Raw genomic sequence first — 21759 nt, 5'->3', positions numbered from 1 at the left:
GAGAAAATTGGCAAATGAAATGAAAGTCATTTTCGCTTTCAGCGTGCTTTTAAAGAACATTAAGGCTTTTCATTGGACTAAAGGCAAAGTAGTGCAAGAGAAAAAATGTGTGTGTGTGTGTGTGTGTGTGTGTGTGTGTGTGTGTGTGTGTAAAGCATTTGATGTGAGTGCGTGTATTACAGTAGTAGTTTGTGTGTGTCAGTGCAGTTTGCATGGCCATCTGTGGAATGATCTATGTCTCTCCTTGCAAAGTGGAGTCGTTAATATTTGCATTATTTAAACCACGACAACTATCATAACTGATTTATTGTGCATCTTTCAGGCTTTTAGAATTAAAAGGATTTGTAGAGGAGCCAAAGCAGATAACGTTACCCTGCATTCCAACTGCAGGGGCCACTGCTATGTGGTCTTTCTCTGCTGCTGTGAAGTAGAACCGAAACAACCAGGGACCGAAAATGCTTGTTTATTGTGCTGTTCTTTGCAGCTTGTGGCTGTTGTTTTAAGTTATCTCTGCCAGTGATGGGACTGCTCACGCTGTGGTGGACAAGCTAAACAAACAAAGAGAAGACAATCTTTTACAGTATACAGCTATGCTAGCGGCTCTGCGAGGCTTTACTCAGACACAACAGGGCATGAGCTAAATACTAATGGAAGCATGCTAACAGGCTGATAATGAAATTGTTAACATGCTTTTATTTAGCTGCTTATGCTTACCATGTCTCAATCTTAGTTTGGCCAGTTAGCATGCTAACATTTGCTAATGAGCACTAAACACAAATTACGGCGGAGTATTATGGTATTATCATTCGTTTGGGATGTCTTTTGTCATAAATTAAATCAATCATGGCGGTGCTAGAGGAAAAATCAGAAGATTAAATTCATTGGAAATCATTTTCTGGGGACCATAATTGTATGTAACATTTTATTTTGTGCCAGTCCATCTTTTAGATTTTGACATATTTCACAGGATAGTTGAAACCTTTGACCTGCTGCTGGCGCTACATGAGAAGTTGGGTGATCACCAAAGTTGTTAGAATTTATCCTGCTAGGCACCATAAATATCTGTACCAATTTCATGGCAATCCACCACGGTTTTACACAAAAATTAAAAATGTCAGCCTCATGGTGGTGATAGAGCAAAAGTCAGGAAATCACCAAAGTCAGTAGGATTTATTCTCTGGGGACCTTGAACGTATTTACAAAGTTTCATGGCAATCCAGTCAGTATTTCTTGCGATATATCCATTGGACCAAAGAGTGGAGCCACGTTGCTATTGTGGCTATGAACCCCCTCAGTAATATTTGATTCACATTAATATGCCTCTCATTTTTTAATAGTGTCCATAGTTTATGGATTGTCCTGCTTAAGAAGAAATAAACCAAGAGAACAAAACATAACTCTGTTGCCTAACAGTTGTAGTTACTGACCCTCCCATGACACCACAACACAAAGCATCTCCTCTGTCTCTCTCCTCCTCATCATCAAATCATCACACAAGAGCTTTTGGTGCATGAAGAAACACCAAAACAAAACCATCTATTTTTAGCTGGCACTCTCTCTCTCTCTCTCTCTCTCTCTCTCTCTCTCTCTCTCTCTCTCTCTCTCTCTCTCTCTCTCTCTCAGATCTCGATTTGACAAACTGTTTGGTTTTAATTAAAACTTGGTTATAACCTGGCCTGACATTCAACCTGCTGCTGTCTTGTTCCAGGTCTACCTCGTGTCTGAGGATGTAATTCAACTCGTTGTGTCTGTGTCTTTCTGACTCTTTCTTGCCAGGACTCTGACCTTGTCCTGACGTTCAACCTGTCCATGCATCGCTCCTGGTGGATGGAGAACGGCCCAGGGTGCAGGGTGACACCCATCACCCCTCCTCCCTCCTGGGCACCCGAGGACCACCGATATATATCTATATCCGGCTGTCTGATGGATTTCCAGTTCATAGAGGTGGCTCACTCCTCACTGCAGATACTCCTGGCTGTAAGTACTTGAGCTAAAAGAAGTACTTTCTAGTATGCACTGCAATTTCCAACTCGAGTACCCGCATGAAGAATACATGCTGTTACATACTTTTTATTTGCATACTTTATGACATGAGACAGTAACCTCATGTCTGTCGCTTATGTTGAGTGGAGTCAACTAGCCCCTAGCTTGGCTAGCCCCTATTGGAGGAGGAAACAGCAGGAGGAAACAGCTAGCTTGGCTTTGTCCAGTGGTGGTTGGTGAGCACAGGTAAAGAGCATTAGCGAATTAGCATTTAGAGAAAGATGACTGGATTCAAAAGGAGTGCCGTTTTGAGCATTTGTTACTACAGTAGTGTACAGCCACGTACTGTAGGTTTAAGAAAACAGCTGCTTGTTGCCACTGGAAACAGCGCTGGTGAAAGCAGTGAGACTGAACCAAAAGCTGGCGTCCATAAAACCAAAACAGGGAGGTAAACTTAGCACAAAAAGTAAGGAAATTTGTGTTTGGTAGATTATTTCTCTGTGGTAACAATGCTTTTTGGCAATAAATCTTATACCGTTGGAAAGCCTGTTTAGTTCCCTTTCAAATGGTGCCACATTTGTAAGGAACATGCATTTGTGGGATGAGCAGCAGCGCTGAGTATGTGGGTTGCACCCATGAAATATTTGCCAAGTCTTCTCTGCCAATGCCAAACAGCTTATTCTGCCATTGACTCGTTTGGTGTTTGGTGGATTAGTGGAGTTTCGAAGATGCTAAAACACTCCGCAGAGCTGGTGGAAACTGCAAAATCGGGTGATAATCGGGTTTGATATCATGAGGGATTTTATCCATAGAGAATAATATGGATATTTTCTGTGTGTGTGTGTGTGTGTGTGTGTGTGTGTGTGTGTGTGTGTGTGTGTGTGTGTGTGTGACAGAGATGCAGTGCTTTGAAATAATGCAATTGATGTTCTCTACAGTTACACTCACTGATACATTTAATTTAATGTTTATTATTAAAGTGTTTTACAACCATGCCAACTTCTTTGTCTGTTGCAATGGGTTAGGGCATTTGGGGTGATTGTGCAACTTTGTGGTAAAATAAAGCATCCAGGCTCCATTAAGTTAATAACTTCATACCCTCATTAACATAGAATGGGCTGGATAAGCTGCTTTAGAGACTCTCCCTCTCTATCTCAGGTTTTTTTGTATGGGTCTTTCTTGCTCGCTCTGTCTTACTTCATTGTTACAGAAAAAACGATTTCCTTCTCTCTTTTTTCCCTCTGCCTGTCGCTTCCCCTCGCCCTCTGTAATTCTTCCTCTATCGTACTGTCAAACTGCGATAATTAGCAGGATCAGCAGAGAGAGAAATAAAGAGTGGGAATGAGGGAGGCCTGTCACTTTTTATACAAGTCTCCTGTGTACTTTTTTTCGGAGCGCACACACGCATATGAATACAGACACACACGCAATAAACAAACCGACACTTCAATGTGACTGCATGCATCATTACACCAACAGAAAGAGAGAAAGATTTTGGGAGTTTCAGCATCTTTTTCATTCTGAGCATCCCTCCCTCACTTATCATGACTGTCGCCCTCTCTCACCCACTCCTCGTGCCCTCTCTGTCAATCGATAGTGTTACTTATAGTATGGCTGAGTGCCAAGCCACCACATAGCTGTACCACTGTCTTGCTGTAATTGGTGTGCGGAAACACTGTCATGCTCCATGAGCACACATTCAACAGTTTGACTGGTTCACTGGCTGACTGGCTGGCTGGTTTACTGTAATTGGTGGAAACACTGTCAGGGTCTCTTAATAGCATACGTTCAACCAGTCGACTGGCTGACTCAGTGCGGGAAAATGGTTGGGTTGGGTCAGATTCTAAGCTGACTGGTTGTTTGCATGTTTACTGGTAAGCTGGCTGGTTCACTGATGCTGGTAATTGTGCCTGGTGAGGCCAATGTTTTCCAGAAATCATGGCGCTTTTTGATGGACAGGGTAAAAAATCTGAAGTGAACATATGTCAGGACAGTGTGGAAAAGTCAGAAAAGCCACTGAGGCAATTCAGCTGTCAAGGTCTTCAACAGAGCATGTTTTTGTTTGTCTGGGTGGTCAGTTGGGTATGTGATGGACTCACTGATTTTGTCTCGTGTTTGCAGTTACAGGTTCATCTATTGTAGAAGTTCTGGTTTTACCGCACACCAAATCTTGTAAAGGTTTTATTTATTTGTAAATAAGATAAGAATGTTTATCTCATAAGAAAATGACATGTTTCACACCCAGCTTCTTCAGGCTTTGTAACAGGTGGATTGTTTTGCTCCCTGACAGCAAATGACTGTATTCTTTTTTGAAAAGTTAACCGACTGATTAGTTCTCCAAATTGCAAAACACAAAGGTGTGTCTTTACAATGTGGTGCACAGTATGAAGCTCTGAGCTGAAGCAGTGCAAAGGGCTTCTCCAGGGAGATTCAGAGTCCTCAGTGAAATGTAGGTTGACGCCATCACTGCCTGACTGCAGCACAGTAGGGGAATACGTATGACTTCTGTGATTACAGTTGTTTTTTTCCTCTCAACTTTATTTTACCTGCTAATAGCAGAGTGATGTTGAAATGACATTTCACGACAAAAAAAAACATAGCTGAGGCTTCCTGCGGGCTCAGTGGTCTAGAGTGCATGCTTGAAAGTCATTTTAGTGATTAGCATTACTTCAACCAGACTGGAGGAACTAATCAGTGAAATCGCCTATTGTTGTTTTTGGTTGGGAAGAAAACCTCCACACACTCTGCCCTTCGCTGCACACAGTTGAATAGCCTTAACTATGAAATGTAATGGGTTGAAGTAAATAAAATGTTCGTGCTTGTCTACACCTTATAGCAACACTGAAACAGATAACTGAGAGGAAGTGCACAAATTCCAACCACTTTAGAGTAAATACTGAACAATATCAACACCCACAGTCAAGTATGTTTTGCTCCAAATTATTTCATGTCCTTGACATATTTCTGATGTAAAATCCAAAATGTTGAAATCGTTCTGTCAAAATGGACCTTAATATCCAACAGGCAATATAAACTTTTAAGACAGTCATGACCCTTTGCTCACCATGCAGACACTTTCCAAGTCAACTTTTCAGTTGAAGATTATTTTGTGTACACCAAATATATGCACGATACAAACAGAGAACAAACAAGTGGCACTGCCGACACAGGACGCTGTTATTTGGTCACTTAAAAGATAGTCTGGATCAACGGAAGTTTATTTCCATGTCCCTCACCTTCCGCTCTCTGTGTGTTGCCATTCGCAAACTCTGTTCGCTTCGGGAAACAACAACAAACTTCGAGCGAGTAAGCTAGATGCTGAAAATGGCCAGTTTTGAAAGATTTGGATCGTGCAATAAGTCAGGCCTGCTTAGGAATGATTGTAAAGATTTACAAAGAATATGTTTACGGCATTTACTCTCTAACTGGGACAATTTGGAACCGATTGGCGGGATTGCTATAGAAGAAGTGCACACGGCGATACACTGGTAAGAGCAAATAACATTTAACCATGTATCCAGCTAATTTAAATAGCTCACATTACTGTATTGTCTGAACAGTTCATTTCATTTAATATTGTATGTGGTGTTTTCTTTTGCGGGGTGCAAATGATCCACCAAAACAAGTTTACCATTTTACAGAACCACTGTCACTACGTCCGAAGCTTAGCGCCATCCAAGACAATTGTGATTGGTTTAAAGAAATACAAACAACCCCGAGCGTTTTTTTCTCCTATCCTAGAATGTATCTGTGGTGTAGCTAGACCTTACTCCACAGCGCTGTGGAGATGGGTCTGGCAATGTGAGACTCCTGCCTACTACTTAGCGCAAGAAGAACTGTCAGGGAATCACCAAAGTCATCAGGATGCATCATCTGGGAATTATGAATATCTCCCTAGAGCAATCCGGTGGCCATGGCTTAAAAACTATGGAAATGTTTAACACTTAATGATGTACGAGATAATACTTACAAAAAGTAACAATGTAAAAAAATAAACAGGACAATTAAACCACCAGAAGGTGACACCCAAGAGTTTAGAGACATTCAGCAGACAGTCCTTGGTCTGTCCTCTCATAATGATCAGTAAGATGGCTGTGTTTTTTAATGACCATAGCCAGAGGACAAACTGTACTTCGGGTTCTGTTAATTCAGTCATTGAAATATTGTAATATAGGACAAAAATAACTGAAATGGTTTCAGGGTTTACTTGTTCATCATTGGGGGAATAAATTGAGTCAGTATCATACAGTATGTAGTGTTGGTTTAGGGTCGAATTGTATTCATGGAAGCAGCACTGGGACCAGATTGCTTTTCATAGTTATTGTTATTCAAAGATCAGGGAAGAGAAAGAACAATGCATAAGAATTGAATGTCAGTCAACCAAGGCAACCGCTGTGCCTTACAGCACTAATCCCATATTTGCTGAATATGTTAAACCTCCCATTTTTTGTTTTTTTTTCTCCCGATTAGGACAGGTAAGAACTTCCTGAATCAATTAAAGAAAAGCTTGCAACAAGGGATTGTATATGGCAGATGCAAAATTCGAGGGTGAGCCAGGTTGATACTTGATTTTACTTAATTTGATTAACTTGTTGTTGCTGTAAATTGTGTGTAGTTTTACACAAGCATTAAACAGCTCAAACAAATTAAGTTGAAAGTGATTGGACGTAAATATTGATTGTAGCAAGTGATTTTTCAGTGCAGCTTTGACTGGCTGACAAAATAGTTTCTTCACAAATAATTCACAGAGAGCAAAACATTAGTTTGAGTGTAAATGGGCATCTTCAGCACATAACAGATTGAATTCAATGAATGTGATACCTTCATCATTGCACAATTTAGCTGGCGTAAAATGATGCAGCTGTAATGGATTCTCTTATTTGGCGATGAATACATTTTCCTAATGGAGTAATGCATCCAACTTTAATGAGATTATCACACAGGCAGACAAACAACTCTACAGTTACGATTCCTCATAAACAGTGTGAAGGTTGTGGGTGTAAAGACGCAGGGAATGGGAAAAAATTAATTATGGATCTAAATGACATCATGATCTTCTGAAATGTTGGTCGTACATCAACCTGTGAGCTGATTCAGTTTTTACAAACCTTGAGGGGGATGATGCAGTGGAGTCAGCACTTTCCATTGCGATCGTTTTGGCAAAATGCAACCTACTCTTCCATCTTAGTGGAGGACAAACTGCGTCACCTTTAACTGCCTTCCCCATGGCATCTGTCCTTGCTTTTTTAAAAGGTCTCCTCCCATGACGCTTCCCCTGAATTTTTATGGTCTCTGCAGAACTCACACTGTACGTTTCCCCTTCCTTATCAAACACCAGCTGTTTGACATTCTAATTTCTCCCAGAGCTCCTTTCAAAACTTCCAGGTGTTATTAGAATCTCTGCTAAGGGAGCATTTAGGACTTGATAATTGTAGGAGCGAATGATGATTCAGTTATCTTTTTTAGTTTAATAACATTTCATTTCTTCATGTGGCAAATTTGTCCTACACTATTATGGGATTCTTGATCATTTCGGGGCACTAATGATAAAGCATTCACTGTAATAAACCCAGTCCAGATATCTTGATACTGTATGCTACTTCATTACTCTGGGAAAAAAAAACAGAAATGCCCAATTTAAATCCCAATGTAATTATTACATTGATTTATTCGCTATTAAATGTGTACAAATACCCATTGTACTGTATATTAGGACTCATTCCAGTGCCTGAAGGATTCAGTTATCTACAAAAAGTGCAATTTTGGACATTGTTGTGTGGCTCTAGGGACAGCAATATCTAACTGTGGATGACCGGTGAGTCTAACACTTTGGTCCAGACTGAAATATCTCAACAGTTATTGGGCAGATTCATGGTCCCTAGATTAGAGTGCGGATCGGGCCGCATTTTTCTGTCCGAGCCAGGCCCGCGTCCGACAAGCATTAAGATATTTATGTCTGAGCCCGACCTGAGCCCGACACAGTTAAAATCTAGTTTTTTTCTCATCCTAATGACACATGTACGTTTGTTTGTGTGGAAAGCCCGCTTTTATTAAGCAACTGTAGGAAGGCATTCGGAAATGTCAACAGATGAGCGCATCAGCGCACACGGGGCAACAAGCGCACGTTAACACAGGCGCGCACCTACATAATAAGCTTTTTTAAATTTAAAATGTTCAATGCCTTATTGCTCTGATGTGACCGAGCCCGACCCGAATCCGAACATCATTTCTAAATATCTGTCCGAACCCGGCCCGGCCCAGCCCGTTGGGTACCGTCGGGTCCCGACCTCTAACTGTTCTAGCGCCACCATGAGGTTCACACTTGAGTGAAACGTGTCAACAACTGTTGAATGGATTGCCATTCAATTTGGTACACACATTCATGTCCCCCTCAGGATGTTCTGTAATGTCTTTAGTGATGGTTTAACTTTCAATTTAGTGCCATCATCAGGTCAAAAATACCTGCAAATGTTAGCATGCTTACATGCTAAATCAAGATAGTAAAAAAAGAATTGTGAAGATATTGTGAAACTAGAGGGTGCATCTGCAGTGCAGGAAGCCCACTTTGGAGTCATTATCATCGCAAGCATTTGTTCAGAACATTCTGTTCAAGCTCTGAAAGGAAAAATGTTATCGTCAACTATTGCGGAGCGGCAAGAACATTTATATTTGACAGTTTATCACCCATACCATTACTCTTCCCCACCTTAAGTATGTGCCTCTAGGTTTACTCACTGTTGCTTAACTAACTACAGTGTTTATCATGGCTTATACATGAAAGAGGAGAGAGACGGGTCGCAGGTCGGAATCAAACCTGCGGCCACTGCGTCGAGGACTGAGCCTCTGTATATGGGCGCACGCTCTACCAGGTGAGCTTCCCAGTTGCCCTGCTGCACGGTCTTTTAAAGAAATGTGATATGGGTCTTCCTGCCTTCTGGGATAGTGTGTGTCACCGTGCACATAAAAGCCCATTAAAATGGTTTCTGCTCTGAATGAGGTACATGGCTCTGTGAGGTGAAGTGGTGAACTTGTTCAAGTTCTTGCTTGTCAGGCTGATCGGGGCAGTGATCCTGTCCATGCTGAAGTGGTGCTATTTCTATTTTCACTCGTCGCACCGAACACCCTTCAGTATTGCCGCGGTAACTAGGTAACCCTAATCCACAGACAAAATGAAAAAGGGAACCAGTGACCAGTGTTCCCTCAGTGTCTGAGAAACCTGAGGGAACAGCTCACTTTAATTCGGTCCATCCAAATGCTGACAAAAGCTGCAAACCAGGGTAAGAAATATGTACAAAGAGGTACAGGGGAGAAGCTAAAATATTTTTTCTTGTTGGTTTATTCTAACACACACACACACACACACACACACACACACTGTGGTCACTCACCATTATTAATTGTTAATTCCTTAGCTCTTTAGTTTTTGAACTAGAAATGTTCTTTTTTTTTTGCATAATAAAAATAGTTCACGTATAAGCACTGACTAAAGTTAAAGTGTTAATTTGATTTTAAGTGTTTTAAGTTAAGTGCTGAAAGGATTCAGGGATTCATTTGAATTTCAAGGACTGAGAGGAACTGAAATATGTGAGTGTGATACATTTTGGCTGGAGGTGTCAGCTGAAGTGTAAGCACTGAAAGCGGATGAATTTTCAGTTAAACAATAAGAGATAAAAAAAAAAAAACGAAAGCAATTGGAATGAATGAATTAACACTGATGGTATGGTATTATATTTAATATGTATAATATATAATAATAAGTAAATAAGATACAGTAAGATAAGACTTTATAGTCCACCTTGGTGGAAATATGTCTTTGGCATCTCCAAAACATTAAAACACAACCATGACATTGGATGTTATCAACATTAAACATACAGCACACTAATACTACACACCATTAAACATAAAACCACAACTGTGCAATGGGCAGAAACAACAGCAGGTGGAGAGGAGGTAGGATACAGCCTACAAGAGAACATATTTAAAAATACCTTGTCTTTTATAATGCAGTCATTTTGCATTCAGTGCCTCTACGGCATGGGGAACTCTTATAAATATTCCGGCTCGCCCTCAGGACCCTGAATCGACGGCCAGATGGGAGCAACTCAAACTCAGAGTTTAGTGGGTGAGAGGCATCCACAGATATCTGTCTGGCCTTCCTGAGTACTGCACTGTCAAATAGATCATTAAGCTGCGTTTGTGGCCTGCCAATCACCTTCCCTGCTATTTTAACAATTTTGGAAAGCTTGTTTTTGTCTTTTACGTTTAGGTTGCCATACCAAGTGGTTATATTAAACAATATAATTATCATTTCATTCCCACAGATTTTTTTTCCCCTAAACATAACCCTTAGTAGAAGTTTCAGTTCCCCATAGTTACTTTCTCATTTCACGTGGTGACAATATTAGAATCGGAATGCTTTAAGCTTCAATGCATGAGTCACTGTGAGAAAAAATATTATAGATTAAAAAAATACATAAATAAAGTTACCTTCAAGGTCAGTGTACAGCGCTGTGGGCAAAGAGATCTAGATGGTTGTTTGGATGTTTTTAATAATCTTGTTCATATCAACATTTGTTGTTGAAGATCTTGTTATGATATAAATTATTTTATGGAGAACTTTTTAGCACCACAAAACTCAAAATGATAGATACTTAAGTGTTCAGGCTTCACAAACAGTGAGTAGTGCAAATATAGCTGCAGGCACCAAACCTACTCAGACCCACAACTCCAACAATAAACAAGATAAGGCGCACACACGTCACAACCACATTGCTAATATTGGTGCACCGACGGCTATTTTATTTGGCTTCCTTCACATCGGGAAAAGATCAAGCTTATTGTAAACAGGATATTATGTTTCCATGCAGCAACACCAAAACGGAATACGTGAGTGTCCAGAATATGAACAGGATATTGATGTGCAGAGAAACACACTCTGTCACAGCTGATCAAATGTTCTCTATTGCAGGGCGGCAAGGCTCTCTGCACTCTGTTCAGTGGTACTAACAAAACTGCACCCAAAAGTCATTTTAAGAGGCAATGAGCCTGCAGAAGACAGAACAGGCTCCGGTTCAGCGTTTACTGCTTGTGACAGGAAAACTCCCCAAACTCTTGAAAGTCTTTTAAACATTTTGACTTTGTGACATTAAAAGTGTCCTTTAAAGTGCTCATATGTGTGGCTGGGTTAGCTCAGTTGGTAGAGCAGGCGCACATGTATAGAGGTGCATGCCTCGACGCAGAAGGTCCAGGTTTCGAGTCCGACTTCCTGCATGTCTTCCCCCTCTCTCTCTCTCCCCTTTCATATATAGCTGTCCTTTCCATTAAAGGTGTGAAATGCCCAAAATAAATCTTAAAAAAAAATAATAAAGTGCTCATATTATGCTTTTTGGCTTTTCCCTTTTCTTTATTGTGTTAAATATCTTTTTGTGCACGTTATAGGCTTACAAAGTGAAAAAGCCCAAAGTCCACCCCAAAGAGACTTACCATCTTCCAGAGAAAACACTGTTCACAAACTGCTCCAAACAGCTCTGTTGTAGTCCAGCCTTTACTTCAGAGACAAACGCTCATCACTTTGTAACATACGTTATAATGCTCGCCTAGCTGCTAGCGTGGCGCGCCCTCATACTCTGCTTCTGACTACCTTGCAGTGCTGACCTAGTTACTGCGCACGTGCGACTCCCAACAAAGATGGAACAGAAGTGCGATGCCTCACTCAGTAGCTAAAACAGAAAGCTCAACGCACAGGGTGAAAAGAGGAGCTGCAGCAATGTGCAGTACAACAAAAATATAGTGTTTTTTTTATTAAACCAACCTATTCAGGTACAACCTTTAAATACAATTATGAACCTGAAAATGAGCATAATATGAGCACTTTAAGTGAAAACTAATACTGAATCATTCTAGCCGGAGTAGCAATGGACAGGAGAGGCAGTCTGAGGTCATCTTAATCTTTCAAAATAAAGATATTCCGCTAAACTGCTGTCAGTGGCAGTAAAGTTTATCAGCGTCTTTGAACAGTGGTAATTTCTTCCGAGGCATTTCTTATACATAAAGCCTCCTGTGTTATCCAAATAGATTTTCTCATCACCGTCGATCCCCATGCTGATACTGGCAGCATTGTCTACTTCCAGTCTTTGGCTCAGCTTTAAGTAAATGCATCCCCCGCTGAGAAAAACACTATATTTCTATAACTCATGTATTTGTCAGAGACAGGCAGAGAAAAAAGGGGGGAGAGAGGAGAAATAAAGAAACTGATAGAAGGAAATAGCAAGAGAGGGAGACTGTATGAGAACAGGAGGGAGGAGAGAGGTGCTTTGGAAGCTGAACATTATTTAGACTAAATGAGGTCAGGACCTTGAGATATACTCTGAATCTCAAATGTAGTTGCTCACATTTGCAGCTCAATGTGTATTTACATGTATGTGTATGGCTGTGTGTGTCCGTGTAATACCAACCAGGTCATTTTTGGTTACACTTAAATCCTCCTTTGAACAAAAAAGGCCCCTTTAGTCCAGTTAATATGTTCTAAATCTTCTTCTCTTTCCTCATTTCTTTCTATCTCTCTTTCCTCCTCTATCATCGCTGGGGTAAAAAAGTCACTAGAAATCCAACCTCACATTGACTGTACCTTCCTACTGCATCTTCGCTCCAATCAGCCACCTCCTACAGGTCGCCTTGGAAACAGACAGCCAATGGGAGAGCAGATCAGAGAGCAAAGGTGTTCTGCTGGTGTGGATTGCTTTATCACTGTCAAAACACACACACACATGCTCACACACACGCTCACACACACACAGCACTGTAGGCCCTTTATTGTTCAATTTGCAGCCGTTATTGTTTTCAGTTTTATGAACGGCTTCAAGCGGAGTTGAGACCATAAGAGAGAACAATGTGAGATACGCCTCTGCATTTAGTTACAAGCCCGGCACAACAAAGCCCTCTCAGAGCGGACGGTGGTGGTGAGGTTTTCATTTTGACAATAGCAACAAATACGTAACTATCTACCTTGACATCATAACACCGAAGCAATACAGGAAGCTGGAAATTCAATTTCAGTGATCACAATCTGTGTGTTTACACAGCGCCATAATAGAGACATTGTGTGACATCTTTTTTTTCTTCTTTTTTATAGTTGTATGTTTTAACGAAGTGTCTTCTCTGTGATATGCAGACACTGTACACATTTGTGTATTTGTTTAATGAAATAATAAAAATATTTGAAGGCAAACTGTACAGCTGGGAAACCATGAAAGTTTAGGCTAACCTTGAGGTTGTCATTGAAGATACAAGAATGTGTGTGTGTTTGTGTGTTTGTGTGTTTGTCCATTGAGTCAAGTGCTCTATTTTGGAGCAATATACCACAGAGCTGTTCTGCTCCACTTACACCAACACCTGTTTACCCTGTCTGTTCCAACAATTTGTTTAATATCCATGCTTAATCTATCTATCTATTAAGGATGTGCAAAAAAAACGAGTCACATTCGTATCGCAATTCAAGCTCTACCGATTCAAAATCGATTCATAGAATTCCAAAAATCTATTGATTATTTTATTTTATTTTTTTTTTGTTTTCATTTTGTAATAGCGTGTATACTGTTGTCCTGAAATGAGTTTAGCTCGCCATTCCCATAGATGACGCTGCGACGCCTGGGCACTCTTGTCATAATCAAAAGAAGAACAAGTGCAGCAGAAGTAGTTTAGTCGGCGCAAACAATGGCAAACCTCACAGAAAGAATTATTCAACCTGCTCCATCCTCATTGAAGGCGAGAGTTTGGGCACATTTCGGCTTTTATAACCTCGAGGGGAAGACGGAACTTGATAGGAATCATGCTATATGTAGGCTTTGCAAAGCGAAAGTTAAGTATTTTGGAAACACCACAAACTTGAGAACTCACATGGTACGCCACCACCCAGAGATTAACATTTAAAGACGTGGACGAACAACAACCTAAAGTACCTAACCTGCCAGTCAACCAACGCACTCTCTTTCAATGCTCTAAACTCCCACCGAACTCTGAACGAAAAGCTCTTTTTATTTAACAGTTTTATTAATTAAATGTATTTGAAAGCTGGCCAAAGCAGTTTTTAGTTGCAGAAGTTTTTATTTTTGTATGAAGACATATAAAGTAATATCAAACTACATTTAATTTGATGTTTTTCTTTTAAATTGTATGTCTACTGCAATCACATGGGAAAAGTAACTACATTTACATACTGTGAATCATTTTTTGAATCGAGAATCGTTTTTGAATCGAAAATCGATTTTTAATCAAATCTTGAGCCTAAAAATCGATATTGAATCGTGTCATTTTCTGAATCATGCACCCCTACTATCTATCTATCTATCTATCCATCTATCTATCTATCTATCTATCTATCTATCTATCTATCTGACTGTCTGTCTGTCTGTCTGTCTGACACAAACAAATAATCCCTCCTCTGTTTCTGCTGCTCTCTTTGTCTCTAGTTGATGGGGTTTATCTACGCCTGCTATGTTGTCAAGCTCATTTCAGAAGAAGAGGATAGCTGTAAGTACACATTCTCACACATGCACTCACATGTACACACACGTTTTACAGCAGACCCCAAAAGCCTAATAAAAGTGATGTCTACAGTATATTCATCCTGTGTTAAAAGTCACTGTTTTCGACTGTTTTCAGCTAAGCTGCGCCATTGTTGCTACGCCTGTTACATTAAGCTTACCATTCTATCCAGGCACATTTGCAGTTTAACAGTGGTAATGGACGCTAGCCTAGAAATCTAGACGCAGCCTAGTGGCAGAAAATGTAATTTGCAACCAGGGTCAGTCTAGCAACTCTCCGTTGGCTTGCGAGATGGAAAAACCAAATTCTGGTCAGGCCAATCACATCGTGTATAGAGTCGGTGGGCAGGCTTAACATAAGGACGGCAGGGTTGCAACGGTTCTGCGTGAATTCCCTGCTACTTGAAAACAAAGAAGATGGCTGCTGCTGCTGGCGAACAGCGGTCTTTGGAATCGGCTTTGGCCGCGACTCTAGAAGACTTGGAGTTAAGCTTTTTTTTGAGAAAGGAACAAAGAACGGCACTGAAGTCATTCTTAAAAAAGGAAGATGTGTTCGGAGTTTTGCCGACCGGATACGGCAAAAGTTTAATCTATCAACTAGCGTTGCTCTGGTTGGCTATGAGTGCAGAGACAATTTGAAAGACAACCGTTTATCCCACCCCTCGGATTGAGCCCTGCCAATGGTGAGTTCCCAGACCCAACATCTTGATGTGGGCCTGGCTTGTCAGGCTAAATGGACGCAGCTTTACCATCGAAATTCTTAGTATTTTTTTTTAAAAACAATGCCTCCTTAATTTTAGACTGAGGTAGAAAAAAGCTGGCGTCCCATTTCCAAGGCAACTGTGGATTTTGTGACAACTGTTGCTAGCAGATTTTATCAGCTGTAGCTAGTTAACTAATGAAGCTATACATTAGCTCAAAGAGTAGGTTGAAAACTCGTCGCCTGACTTTTGTAATGTTTCCAGCTCGTTTTAAAAAGAGAACTCCTTAAATATGCACTCGGTGGCTACATACATAACATTGTGCTAATAGGCCGAGGCTTAAAAGCTGCATGTCCCAGCATCCTCACCAGTTGATGATCCATGCAGAAGACATGGAAGTAAAAAAACAATATTGTTCTTGTATGTGTAGAGTTAGCTAGTGCTAGTACTGCAAGTTTAAAAAGGTTATAAGTTCTAACATAACCCTTAGATAGGCTATAGACCGAATCACGGTGATGTTGCACTTACACAAAAATCCCTTCCGGGTAGACAACTGGCCGTTGATTTGATTTGCAGAGATATGTGAAATCGGCAAACTTGTTTGTTTCGGTTGTCATTTTCAGCAGTAGACCTAACTGTAACGTTTAAAGATATATAGTTAAACACAGTGGTCCGACCTATCTGGCGTTTCTGCTGTGCTTATTTTTTGTACAGTGTTGCTTTGCTAGCGTCTTTTGCTAACGTGTGCAGCTCACATAGAGCAGACAAACACGCTGTTTAAAAGGTCAAAGAAATGCACCACCCTCCAAACTCTTTAAATGTCAAGTATCGCTCAACGGCCCCATACACCCTGCTTCAGTATGTGGAGAAATTCAAAGCTTGACAGACCTGCAGGGCTTAGTTACAGTTGCTAAGCTATGATTGGACAATCACTGTTCAGGGGAGGGGGTTTAGCTACCTGTCAATTTGGAATATATTTGGTAAAGTAGGTACAGGTGGTTTAGGTTTATGTGTCTGGTGCTCCTGAGTTCAAGAATCAAGTCAAACTCGTGAAGTAAATCCGAACAGCTCCTCTGTTTTCTCTTCATCGCTATTTCCTGGCGTGTCCTCTTGTTCAATCTTGGTTTGAATGAAGCCATCTTGGACTGAGGGCCTTCACTGACACTTAGACAGAATTCAAAGTGAAACCTGTAGCCTCCAGCTTTTGCAGCCAAGCTCATTCATTTACAGTGACACACTCCTACAGAGAAGGAGACAAGAGAGAAAGAATGTGAAGGATGAGGAGTGCTAGGTAGATTCATGCTCCATCAAAGTTATCTTTCATTCATACATCTCTCCCTCATACTCACCACTTTCAACCATCATCACCAAGCAACAGACCAACAAGACATGTTCACCCATCCATTCATACATCATTTATCTTCATTCAGTTTTTTATAAATGCATCAGTTCCTCAATACAACCATGTTGATTGAGAAGTGTGTCATTAACTACCATTTAGGCAGTCGAAATGAATTGCATTTGAAGTGTAATACCAGTTACAGACGAAGGAAATGGGGCAAATCATGTGTTAATCAATGTTAATTCTGCGATTGTAGTATTTTGAATGCAGTGTGTGCCTGTGAGCATTACCATGAATGAGCCCATTTTCCTGAGGCTATCAGTTTAGTTATTCCATTAAAGTAGACGCAGTCGTTCTGTGGGAGGATCAATACGCAAGCATGTCTTATTCAACACTGAATTCAGGGTGGTGTTTGCGGACACATAAATATTGATAGGTGATAAATGCCTGGACTGACTGGATCAGTGGAAAAAGTTTGAAGTGCTGACAGGAAACAAGTTGTCCTGCTTTCCTTCTTGTCCAAAGCAGATTGGAGATTTAAATATTTTCCTTTTGTTATAAAACTGTGGCCCAGCGCTGCATACAAGACCCGCGTCTCTTCATGTGACAAAAATGCCAATGTGTTCAATGAGGTCACAGATAAATATTATAAATCATCACATTGTTAGACTTAAAAAAAAAACAGTTAAGAGTGATGTAACACTGCATTTATCCCACGTTTAATGTGGTATAAATTAAGTTTCAGAGGTTATTTTGAGAGGAGAATTTTTCAACACTGCATTTTAATGTGATGACGGGAAACCTAAAATGCCACTTGTTCCATTTCTAAATAATTAATGTCTAACAGTTATTATTTGGCCTGTTGTATTTTGGCCCCTGGCTCTCGATGCTTCGATGGCACATCCCTGCTTGTTTTGCACCCTGAGAGCGAGCTTGTTGTACCAAAACAACAATTTTAGATGTGATAGAGCTTGAGGAGAATGCTGTGTATCCATGTGAGAGTTCATGTGCTTAGTGACATGTAAAATGCTGCTTGTTAAATCACTCTTACCTTCTCTGTAACAATTGACTTCAAAGGCAGAAGCTTCAAAGTAGAACCTTTATCAATTAGTTTCTTGTTTAAAGGCCGTGAAAACCTATTTTCCCAGTAAGCTCCTCACGATGAGTCCGACAAAAAACTTTTTTTTTTGTGCCAAAGTTAGTGGGTATTTCACATGAGAGATTCTGGCATTCATGTTTTTGACCTCGCGTTTTTCACCGGTTTGGAAAATATGATGTCACAATGTACAGTATTTCCATGCACCAATCGGAGCTTAGCAACATTTCAATAAAAGCATAATGACAGTTGTGTGGTCGTTTGCTCATGTTGCAGGCACTTTCGAACAAATCTGCTCAAACCACATCAATCCCATTGGCAACACCTGTCTGCTCTGAGCGCATCCACCTTCACTCTCTCTCTCGCTCGACCACACACGCTAAGCTCGTACTACGCACTGAGCGGTTCCAGAAAGGACTTTTTACAAATAGCCACGTTTCCATCCAAACATTTTTATGTGAATTATCTAATTAGACAAGCTGGATGGAAGCGGCCACTCCAGCATTATTTTCACCAGAGCTGTCAAACACACTGCTGCACTCGTAAAGGAGACTCCCTGCTCCCCGGTAAGAGAGAACTGATTTGGCACCTCTCAGTCACCATCAGCAACAAATATGGTCTCATATGAGCTGAAACAGAAGAACCTGCCCAACAGCAGTAAGATTGAGACAGCAAAGCTCTCTTTTTCCATGTTGTTTTCCTGACATTTAAACCTTGTGCCCAGGTAGACACTTTATTTACCCAGCGGATGGAAACACACCTAATTTACCTTCTATTAGTTGCCACATTTGTAACAATTCCCTCGATTGTGGAATCCAACGATTATGCAAAATGATCGTTGGTCAGCTGAAATGATCACAATCAGGTGATCATGTATCAATTGCGACAGGCCTACCCCTGAATGTTCTTCCATTAACTTTAACTTTCGTATTTAGTCATGAATATTAAATGTTGTAAAGAAACACTTAAAGTGTTTAGGGCCAGGGCTTCAACAATTTCTGATTTCAGCCCCATGCATCATACGCTTCCTCTGTTCGTCCACTTTATCAGCCACTTGTGATGCTGTTAAAAGTGTTTTGGGAGCTGGAGCCTAGCATGCATTGGGCAAGAGGCAGGGTACACCCTGGACAGGTCGCCAGTCTATCACAGTCTGTCACAGGGCTAACACATGTAGACAAACACATTCACACCTGCGGGCTATTTAGAGCTTCCAATTCACCTAAATTGTATATCTTTGGACTGTAGAAGGACACACAGAGAGATGAGAAAGCATGCAAACAGCACACAAATGGGCAATAATACTGTAAGTAATTTTCACACTTTTTTCTCAAGGGACAACTGTTCTCAGAAGGAATCAGTTCAATTGGAGATTTCAGGCCACTTTTAAGCCTTAATGAAATATGCACGCAATGGCAGCATCATGGCAGCATCATGCATCATTTTCATGTGACAAGAAAATAATTTTCTCCAGAGGGATTTTGGAATTCATTGTAATTTTCGTGTTGCAGAGCCTTAAGTCCCGAATGTGGCTGTGGGAAAGCGCTGTGTAATAACGTAGTCTGGGAGACTAAACAATAATCAGGGAGCTTTGTAGGGAAATGTCCCTTGGGTGAAAAAGCTAATACTCACTGAGGACCAATGAAGAGTTTGACTTGCTGAGAAAGCTAATTACTCTGATAATTATGCTGGGCGTGTGTGTGTGTGTGTGTGTGTGTGTGTGTGTGTGTTTAGGTGTGTGTAGGAGATTAATCATCATAGTGAATGTTATCTGTCTCACAGCTCCTTGAATGTGTCAGACAGATTTTTATCAAACATACACACATGGACAACACACGTTCAGATGCACACACAAATCCTAACACTGCAATCTTTGTATGATCAGTCTTTGTGTTTAAACGGAAGCTTTTTTTAATCAACACTCACAACTGGAAGAAATAAACAAATATCACAATGGTTTAAAATAATTTGACCATAAAAAATCAGGACATCTGTTTTTTTTTTTACAGATCAAAGTGCAGTTTCTGTCTTCTGGTGAGAATTGTTCTTACGTGCTCATTGGACAAGCCTGCGCCTTATAATTAACATATCTGGATTTTTAAATTGAGCTGCTACAGCGTGATAGGCAGCGCAGTGACAAGGTTAGAGGCTCCATTTCCTCTTGCGTTCAAAGGGTCGAGCATGGCAGAAACTCTGCTGATACGGTTTGACTGCAGCATGAATCAGCAGGAAACCCTTACCATTCACACCGGGCCATTCCTCCACAAAAGGATCCACACAAAGAAGGAGCACATCAAGAGCACAGGCAGTGTCTCCACATTGTCTGACTCAACCACCATAATGAGCCGGATGATCATAAAATATCACAATATTGCAGCAGTCCAGGAAAACTGCTGATGGACAAAGAAGATCATCTGTTGTCGTGTGGCGTTATCACAATTTCACATGAATGGAGTAAGAGGATTAAGGGAGACGTGTTAAAACTCACAGCCAAGACAAGGTGGCTTATAAGGAATTTTTACACAACTTCAACACAATTAAAAAGAAACAAGAAAAGTATGCGAGGACAGAAACATTGAACCACAGAACTGTGAAGACAAATACTTGTAATGCTAAATTTCTACATTACACTGATAAAATGTTTCTTCAATCCAGTGGTTCTTTGGAAATCAATAACAGTCATAGTTGTGCATTTTGTTTAGAGAACAGATCAACATTTTGGGTATTATGCTCATTTGCTTTCATGTAGAGAGTTAGATGAGAAGATACCTCTCTGATTTCTGTACATTGACACTTGAGCTAGCAGCTGGTTAGCTTAGCATAAAGACAGGAAACGGGAAAAACAGCTAGCCTGGCTCTGTTTGAAGTTAAAATTTGCCTACTAGCGCCTCTAAATTTCAGTTCTGTACAAGGGTGGCAAGTTGAATCTAAGGTCCGTTCTATTCCCTGGAGCAGTGACCAATGTTTGCATTGCATAAGAACCTTATGGGATGAGAGTGATTGTTCCAGGTATTAGTCAAACCGTCAGGCGTAACCAGGAAAACAGTTATTGTTTGGAAAAACTTTAGATTTCGATTGTAAAACGTATTAAAATATGAATTAATGTTTAAAAATATATATATATATTTGGCAAGTGCCCATGGTATAAGTGCGCCGGGACGGTTCAGGCCTCGCCTAATACCTGAAAATGGACACCTCGTCGGGCATTAACCGTTACTTAATCAGTGAGCTTTAGAGGTATAGGTAGGCAATAAAAAAAACATACAGTAATGTTTGGATAGAGCCAGGCTTGCTGTTTCCACCTGTTTCCAGTCTTTATGCTAAGCTAACCCGGTAGCTGGTAGGCTGTAGATTTATGTTATGTGTACAGACCAACGATTCCTCTAAAAGGAGAGTAACAGCATTATATTGACTATACTTATCATCATGAGGTGTAGCGAAGTAAATAGACAACAGTCCCATACATATATATATATATGTGTTATTTATGGTTAGTTGGCATAAGCAAACTAATTAGTGTAATTGCCTGACTGTGTTTGGCTCGCACATCATGTTTGGACTTACATCCCTGATTCATGCAGGCTTAAGGTATACTTAAAGCCACTTTCATCTCTTCAGTGACAGCCAAATTCCACATTGTACTTGATGTTATAAAAACCTCACTCAATAAATAAGAAAGTACGCTGCTGATCAAGGCAAGGAAGTACCCTTTTATGAGCTCTACAACATCAAAGTAAAAAGAAATATCATGGCTTCTCTTCAAAGGTCCAGGCTCTCTGCTGCAGTCTGAGGAAAGCAACCACCTGCTGGCAGCTCCTCGGCCTGGGAATCTGTGGAGCCATCCTAGATAATTTAGGAGTTAGGAGTATTCTCGAGGCATAAATATATCGCTGCATAAGTCTTATTAGTCTTCCTCCTAAAAATAGAATTAGATTTGCATCATGATTCTCATGCAGTTGAGGCCAGATTTTCGCTCGAAGCCGTTTCATGCCTACAACCCTGATTAGCGCTCCGAGCAGCAGCGATAGAGGCGGTGGTTTTGGTACAAAATGTTCTGTTGACACCTCCGTAGGTGTCGAAAGGCTTAATGCAATG

General features: G+C 40.6%; 1 protein-coding gene across 2 annotated transcripts in view; it reads left to right on the top strand.

The window, feature by feature from the left end:
• Nucleotides 1–21759, top strand: part of nkain2 (sodium/potassium transporting ATPase interacting 2) — an 84260-nt gene that overhangs the window by 62335 nt on the left and 166 nt on the right. Inside the window, exons 4-5 of one of the 2 annotated variants that reach the window (XM_078274586.1) lie at nt 1777–1977; nt 14454–14514. In XM_078274586.1, the coding sequence (XP_078130712.1) occupies nt 1777–1977; nt 14454–14514 (262 nt within the window). The remainder of the gene's footprint in view (nt 1–1776; nt 1978–14453; nt 14515–21759) is intronic. The other variant, XM_078274587.1, reaches the window with a different exon arrangement.

The sequence above is a fragment of the Sander vitreus genome, chromosome 18 (assembly GCF_031162955.1).
Source record: "Sander vitreus isolate 19-12246 chromosome 18, sanVit1, whole genome shotgun sequence".
NCBI lineage: Eukaryota > Metazoa > Chordata > Actinopteri > Perciformes > Percidae > Sander > Sander vitreus.
The sequence above is the reverse complement of the archived record's forward strand: the minus strand, read 5'-3'. Positions and strand labels throughout refer to the sequence as shown.